The 8,676-nt window shown below is 39.9% G+C and overlaps 1 protein-coding gene across 1 annotated transcript; it reads left to right on the top strand.

The window, feature by feature from the left end:
* Positions 1–5,332: 5,332 nt before the first annotated feature.
* On the top strand, positions 5,333–8,665 carry LOC308301537 (uncharacterized protein). The gene is made up of 5 exons (XM_080745555.1): positions 5,333–5,459; positions 5,904–6,023; positions 7,063–7,298; positions 7,980–8,132; positions 8,291–8,665. The coding sequence occupies exons 1-5, from the start codon at positions 5,357–5,359 to the stop codon at positions 8,432–8,434; spliced, it is 756 nt and encodes a 251-aa protein (XP_080601681.1). The 5' UTR covers positions 5,333–5,356; the 3' UTR covers positions 8,435–8,665.
* Positions 8,666–8,676: the final 11 nt, after the last annotated feature.

Raw genomic sequence — 8,676 nt, 5'->3', positions numbered from 1 at the left:
GAATCAGCTGTTCTCTGCGGTTCCCACACCTCATTTGTCCCATGTTTGGGGGTGGCCCCGCCTCATTCTTACACCATGTGGCACAAGATTACACATTTTTGGCATTTTATGGTTGCATGGTAAGGAGACTTAGCATTTAATTTCATTACTCGCATTTTGATAGGATGGTTGAGGTTTGCTTTTAATGCAAATGTTCCGAGTAGCAAAAACACAATAGCCTGGGCCTCGCAAAGAAGTAAACTAATGACTGAAAACTGGACGTGAGAAAATGCATGCAGTAGTTCCCAACTGGGTAGTATACGGTAGTTCCCATCCTCGCTACATTCTACAGGGGCACTATAGAGAGCATCCTGACCAACTGCATCTCTTTCTGGTCTGGAACCTGCAATGCATCAGACTGGAAGTCTGTTCAGAGAGTGGTGTGGACAGCAGAGAAGATAACTTGCCTTCCATCAAGGACATTGCTCACAACCGTTATCTGACTGACAACATCAGGTCAGACTCTATTTTGGGCATGCTATTAAAGATTAGATGTTCTATATTAATATATATTTAATTATGAAATAAACCTTAAGTGGCTAAACATTTTATTAAAAAACGGAGTGATAAAGTGACTACACGTGTGATAGCTATTTACGTATGCCTTGAGAGTTTTACTTAATCTTATGGGCACACACAAACAGTATTCAAAACCAATGCTAAGTACGCTTGTATTTATACAAACTCCTACTTTCTCAAAGCTTGTTGGACTCATAGACTCATAGAGAGTTTATGGCAAGGATAGTGCATTATAATGCTCATAGTTGTAAAACATAATCGTTTTATAGTTTATTATACTGACTTATAATTATTATCATCATTATAGAGTGATATGTTGTTACCCCCATGAACACAAAAAACATATATCTTCAATGTATTCAACATGAGTATATCTCCAGTGAATATTCAAAGATGTAACACTGAAAAGGTATTTGTAAATTAATATAGTGAAAACAAATTCAAAATGAAGACCAGTAGGCTAAGTATTTAGCAGACTCTATTAATCCAGATTGAAGTAATGTAAACACAAGATAATACATCAAATGCATAGAACTAGTAGTAGGATCACAGTAAAAAATAAAACTAAACCTGTACATAAGATGCCAGGTCTTAATGAATCTTGCATCTGTCTACATAACATGCTATCTAAATTACATTTTAGCCTTTGCATAAGGCTGCAAGGTCGTCAAGGCTAGGGAAAGTGCTACGGCCAGTGCTACGGGTTAAGATGGAACCTGAAGAGGTGTTGGCTTCCAGGTGGACTTGGAACAGCTCTATGATGATGGTGAATGAGGAATTCTCCCAAAGCTCTGTGAGTGACGCGACGCCTGATGGACATGATGTTGGAAGCTGTAAAATGCTCCTCAGCAGTGTTGTTTTTGACAGCAGATTTTGATTTAGTTTTAGTCATAGTCTTTTTGTAATTTAGTTTTAGTCATAATTTAGTCAACTGAAAAGTATTCATTTTAGTCGACTAAATATCATAAGATTTCAGGCGACTAAATCTACAGTTGATTTAGTCAACTGAAATGTATTTTGGCAGGCCTTGATGGCATCATAATGACTGATTTTATACTTGGTTGCGTGCTGAAAATAGCCGATCTACAAGCTCACAACGCGTCGCGCTTGTGAACTTGTAGATCTGCTATTTTCAGCGTGCATCACCTGAGAGCAACCAAACATAAAATGACTGTCTTCTCCACTAGTCCCTCCTTTAGTCTATTTTTTATTTTGTTGACGAGATATATCTCATATCAAGATATTTTGTCTTAGTTTTAGTCATCATAGTTTAGTTTTTATTTAGTTTTCGTCAGTGAAAAAAACATAGTCGACAAACATTTTTCGTCATAGTTTTAGTCGACGAAATCAACACTGCTCCTCAGGGCTTCTTCCAGGAGGTGAACCTTTGTAGTATGTTTGCCCTTTAGCCAGAGAAGGAAGCCTTTCCAGGAAAGCCTCCTCAATGCGTTGTAGACAATCTGCTGTACTGTACATTCACATCAGCTCCTGAACCTTCCGCAATAACACAAGACTCCACACAGTGGTTTGATTGATTGAATATTTTATTTGACAAAAAGTACAAAAAGTGCAGTCAAAACAGAACAAAAATGAGTACAGGCACAAGTACAGTCAAAACACCCTGCCTAAAAGTAACATACCAAAAATGTCCTTGTGGTCTTGTTTCCGTTGGGGTCCTTGGATTTGGTCCCTCAACCCTGCATCTTGGAATCATTTCCCTAGAATGGAAAGTAGATAGCAAATGGTGCAGAACTCCCCCATCCTGATGACAGTGTTTTCTTTTACTTGTCATACTATTTCACACCAATTCTGTTCCTTTGATATATAATGCAAACATGCAGATGATTGTCTTACTTTTTATTTATTTATTACAAAACAACACAATTGCAGAATAAAACAAGATTTTTGTCTTTTATTACCTTTATAAATGTTTCAGATTGAAGATTACATATGATATTGACTATAGGCGCCTGGGTGGGGCAGTGCTTAAGTGCCTGCCCACCACCACAGAGGTTTTGGGCTTGAATCCACCATAGTGCCATGATTTGTCGATGGTCTACAGTACACAAACACAATTGGTTTGTGTACCAATTGTAAAAAGTGTCCGCCTCCCCGCCAGTCAGCAGGGAGTGTTCTCTACGTCCTCCCGTTGGGGGCTCCTCACTGTCAGGTGTCACTGTGTCAGTGACACGAAATGTGTGGGGAGGGATCATTTGGTTAACTCTCCATTGGCTTAAAGGACAGCTGATGATGAAAAAGTCACACATCGACATTTGGAAGAAAGGAGGTATAACAACAACAAAAATTATGATCAGTTTGTGTACTTTTTGGAAACAGTGAATACGCTAATAGGGGGAAACAACAAAATGTCCAATTAATATGAAAAGCTACTCCTGTGGATAGGCTATCATAATATAAATGTACTTGTACTGACACTTATTTATAGTTATAGTTATTTATAGTTTAACCCATTTAGGCCTAACCTATAGAATAGGGCTAAATCACTAATTAGCCTACAAAACAAATATGTTGCTACATACTGTACATGTACTGTAAGCCCCTCCCAAACAGCAAAATGTGTTCCCGGCCTGAATGGGGTTAATATAGGTAAGGTTTTGCCCACTCAGTTGGTAGGCCTACTGACATCTCTGGTTTGGTCCATTGGCTAGTATAGAGAGTTTAGACGAGTTTATCAGGGCGGACTTCTTTTCCCAACATTTAAAAAACAAGAATGCCAAATTATAACTCAAGGTGGCTGTTGCTCCTAGAGGTGAACTTGCCCTTTAAATGTATGTTGCCCTGCCTTTAATATCTTTTCACGACACTAGATGTCGGTAGCGGCTCATTGTTTGGAATGAGTGCCACTGGAATTAAATACAAAAAGAAGAGCGTTTCCACAACAAGCTGGAATTATCTACAAGGATACAATAAGTATTTCTCACATTACCCTGTCTCCAAGGTCTAACTTACTAGATACTCATAGAGATCAATGTTTTGAGAAGCTCCTTTGACTAAACATGGAAACTTGATTTACCCAGAGTTTTGTTATCTTTTGTAAACGTTGATTAAAAACCAGCATTGAGTAATAGCTAAGCTATGAGTAGCTAGTAGTGCAACTTCACTACATTCAGAATGACGTAGCTTTCAAGTATTGTAGCTGTTTTCCCCCAGTGGTGGCGGGGGAAACACTCAAATGTTTTTAACATAAGTAAAAGTATCAATATTGAAGTGTAGAAATACTCTTTCTTGTGTTTCAAAGTAAAAGTCCGGAATTCAAAATGTACTTGAGTAAAAGTACAAAAGTATTGGTATCAAAATGTACCTAAATTACCAAAAGTAAGAGTACAGCATGTCCCATTTAAAGTTTTCAAATGTATAACAATCTTTTGAAAATAGCAGATATATGCTCACAATGCGTTGCATCATGACACAATTTAGATCTGCTATTTTCAAATGGCCAAAATGTATATAAGGCTAAAGTGGTTAATTTAATAATCAAAATCTACAAAGTAGCTATTAACTAAAGTGTTCAAATAAATGTAGGGGAGTAAAAGTACAATATTTGCCGCTGAGATGTAGTGGAGTAGAACTAAAAGTATTGGAAATTGGAAACAAATACCTCAAAATGTTACTTAGGCCTACTGTACTTAAAGTAAATCTACTTAGTTACTTTACACCACTGGTCCGGTCCCCCCCATGTTGCCGGGTAGCTTGGCAAAAGCTGCTAAACTAAATTATACATTTTAAGTGGCTCATCAACATGAAATGGCAGATGCTGCATTTGGAGTGCAGTTTGTCAACAGAGAATTCTCCATCTCCATCCATGTGTAGCTTTTGCATGTTTTAAATCATTAAGTCATAACATGTCCTCAGCCACATTGGTGGCCGAAATGTCTGTAACCACAAGTTACAAAGCAACTTGAATGTAGCCAGATGTACTTTAAATGTAGTAGAGCTTGTTATTTTTATTTGTTGAACTACTGTATTCTCTATGACATAGATAGACAATGCAGTGCTGTACTGCAGGGGTCTTCAACGTTTTCAGGCCAAGGACCCCTTGGTGGAGAGAGAGATGAAGCAGGGACCCCCACAACCTTTTCATAGATTCCATATTGTTTCATTGTTTCACAGCACAATCATCAGTGTATTTTGGATTCATGTCAATTTGTCATTTCAGTTATTTAACACTTGAACCGTCAATACTTAATAACCTTCCACTCTGTACTTAGTCTGCTCTTTTTCCCCTCTATACCAAACCCCTTTGCTAAAAATAGCCGATCTACAAGCTCACATGAGCTTGTAGATCTGCTATTTTTAGCTAAAGTCTCAGAATATGGACATATCAGGGTTCAAGTGGTTAATAAGAAAAAGGAGAAAAAAAACTTTCTATCACTCAAAGATTTGGAGGACCCCCTGTAGTAACGGACCCCCTGTTGAAGACCTCTGCTGTACTGTATAGGAAAAGGAGGGGATGTGTGATTTGAATCTTTTACTGCTATTGACAACCCATTTTACCCACAGGATCAATAAGGTCCACAGAGGGTTCTCAAAAACGTTCATGTCAACGAACCCCAATTTAATATGCATTTAGCCGTGGAGTCGGTGGACCCCAATCTGCAAATATTTTGTGCCAGGGACCTAAAAAAAATAGTTTTCCGACATTCTTTCAAGATCTTTCAAAAATAGCCGATGCAGTGTATATGCGGGTTAAAGTGGTTAATCAGATTTTCATGCTATGTGTGATGAAACTTGTCCAACGCTGACTATATTTAAATGTATTTGTCAGGGTGCTGCAGTTATGTCCCGACACACACTGGAGGAAGAAGAAGCCTTAAATAACTACTGCAGAAGGATGATTTCCCATGTCTGCAGGAGGCAGCAGCACCCAGCTGTCTCCCAAGGTCATTTTTCAGGTTTAGCATCTTCCATTCGTTTTTCATTTCAATTTCTGCATAGTTTTGATTTGTTTTTAACATTTTCTAGTTTATTTCTTATGTATTTTTATTATAGTTTACATTTTATTTAATTATTTTTTTGTGTTAGTTCAGTTGTATCAATTCTTTTGTAATATGGGGTAGTTGCGGGCAAGATTCAATAAGGTCAGAAAGATTGTCGTGTCGACCTACAAGCACAAAGCGCATCACAATGTGATGCGTTGTGAACTTGTAGATTTGCTTTTTTGGACGATTTTTGACTAAGGACATTTTCTCTATGATTTTGTTTTAGTGTGATTTGTAAATACACAGTTGCCTACAGTTTCAGTTAGTTATGTTATCGTATTTGTTAAGGCTTTGTTTCTATTAGTATTTCTTCTGGTGTTGGTCAGGCTGTAACTGTCTCCCCAGAACAGAGACACTGTGAGCCCAGCAGGGGAGGGAGGAGAGCTAAGGAGTCTCAGCTCAGACCTGCACAGCATAAAGACAGGCGGATAAGGACAGGAACCTGCAGCCTAGTTGGAACTGGAAGTAGGTCTCACAACACAATAGTCACAATCTTTTCCATTCTTCTGTATAAATGCATCTGTTGAAAATCTGTGCTGTAGGGCGTGGACCGCTGGTCTAGCGTTCTGGGCACTCAGCCTCTAGTCCAGGGGTCTTCAACGTTTTCAGGCCAAGGACCACTTATTTATTAGTTGAGAGAGAGATGAAGCAGCCTTTTCAGAGATGCCGTAGTTTCATAGTTTGACAGCACAATCATCGGTGTATTTTGGATTCATGTCAATTTGTGTTTTCAGATATTTAACCATGTGAACCGTCAATACTTAACTTTCACTCTGTACTTAGTGTGCTCTTTTTCCCCTCTACACCAAACCTCTATGCCAAAATAGCAAGCTCGAGGCGTTGTGAGCTTGTAGATCTGCTATTTTTGGCTAAAGTTCTCAGAATATGGACACCACGGTTCAAGTGGTTAATATAAAAAGTTAGAAAAAAGCTTCTATCACACAAAGATTTGGCGGACCCCCTGTAGTAACTCTGAGGACCCCCTAGGGGTCCTGGACCCCCTGTTGAAGACCCCTGCTCTAGTCTAATGTAGCCTGACAGCACATCGTGGGTTTGAGTCCACAATCTTTGCTGCATGTCTCTCCCCATCTCTCTCTCTCCCTGTTTCCTGTCCATCTCCACTATACACTATAAATAAAGGCAGAAAAGCCCCCAAAAATATCTTTAAAAAATCTATACTGTACGCTCTATACTCTATAGGCTACTGTACATGTTCAAACATCTAAAAGAAATAGTGCAGATACCAGATCTACAAGCATACGTGTCTCAATTTTCACCATGTCAACAACAAGTACACATCTATTACGATCCATTGTACAGTACATTATTAATTTTGATTATTGTTACTGGTCATTGTCAGTCATTTCTTTGTATATTTATGTTATTTGTCATATCTGTCCTGTACAACTTTGGTTTACAAAGCCTAAAAGCCTGGCAGAAATGTCATTCATTTTGGACGATACATCCAAAATCTCTCATCAACTAAAAATATGATGATCCCTAGCCCTAGTTGGAAGAGGAAGGCATCTGCCTGGACATCGCACTGCAGAGGCTGACCGGCCTCTCCTTCTCCCAGAGGCTCCAAATTCAAAAGCGTCCAGATATGGAAGAGACAGCCACCCACCGGCCGCCTCCTCCTCCTCCCCCAGTCCCCAGTCTCAAGGCCCTGCGGTGCAGCTGGTCCCCCGGCAGCTCATTTCACTGCTGAGGCACAAAACCTTCAAGTCTGAGATGCAACGGGTGAGGGAACCGGATCCTAGTTTAGCCCATTCAGAACAGTATTGTGTATCATTGTTTTATGCTTTAACTATTGAAAAATAGCAGATATACAAGCTCACAGTGAGCTTGTAGATCTGCTATTTTTGAAAAATCGTGAAAATTGGAATTTGGCCCCAATTCTATAAGTGTCTTTTGAATCCTTTTAAGATTTTTGGAAAAACCTATGTTTCTATGCCAGCAATCTGGCCAGCCATCGTCAACGAAAAGGTCCTTTTCACTTAAATGGAGCTCAGTTAGCCTGTTCTTGAGAGACTACTATGTCAGTGGTTCTCAAACCTTTTCATTTGAAGGACCCCCAAAATGATATTTATTCGGCCACAGACCCCCCCATCTTAAAATATTTAGTTCCAGGGACCCCCTAGAGGCAAAATTTGAGTTACAAACATTCGCTTTAAAAATACATATATTCAAAGATTTGCACACATTTTCACGACTTTTTCAAAAATAGACAAGCAAAAAAAATAGACAAGCTCGCAGCACAGCACTCAGTGCCGCGCTGTGAGCTTGTATATCTGCTATTTTTCAATAGTTAAAGCATTCAATAATCCTAGGCCTAAACGGGTTAGGCTACTAAAGCACAACTTAGTTCCCATCTCAAGCACTGTGTGAAATGTTTACTGTATCTTTTGTTTTATACGACAGGCCGCAGAGGTGAACCAACATGATCCCTCTGTCTGCAGCGTGTGTGTGGCGGAGCAGGCCTCGCTGGCCTTGGATGCTTTTATCAGGAGAAAGACGACACAAATAGATAGCCGAAGACTAGAGGCCAGACTAAACATGCACTTATGCAACTGGGTATGTGTTTTTGTCCCTTAAGGACACACACAGACAGGCACGCACACACACACTCACTCACTCACTCTCTATCTCTCACTCATTGTCGACCATTTACGCTTCCACTTGATTCATTGATCATTTAATATGGACAATTATTATTTCCCCTTGTGTTACAGGACAGCGTGTGCCTTTTGGGGGAGTTGGCGCGGATCCTCCCTAAGCCGTCCGACGCCCCTCGCAGGATTTGGGAGGAACTGATTGGCCGAGACAGGCGGGTCACAGCAACCTGGGGTTGCCATGACTACGAATCAGGAAAGTGAAGTTGCCCTGACAACAGATGAGATGAGGGGGTTACCCTGACAAAAAACCTTACAGGAACTCATTTAGCAGGACCTCGCTGTGCTTTTTACAGCTATACAGACTCGACAGGCAGAGTATAAAGTATGAATGCGAGGAAGGGGAGCTGCCGCTTTTTGGGGCGGAGAGACAACCATATATCTACTACCTCTGTGTTCGCTCCGTAGGGAGAGAAGCTATTTCATTAGTGAACTAACCGCTGAAA

The sequence above is a fragment of the Nannobrachium achirus genome, assembly GCF_963921795.1.
Source record: "Nannobrachium achirus genome assembly, chromosome: 17".
In the NCBI taxonomy this organism is placed as follows: Eukaryota; Metazoa; Chordata; class Actinopteri; order Myctophiformes; family Myctophidae; genus Nannobrachium; species Nannobrachium achirus.
Note: the sequence above shows the minus strand (reverse complement) of the source record. Positions and strands in the feature narration are given on the sequence as shown.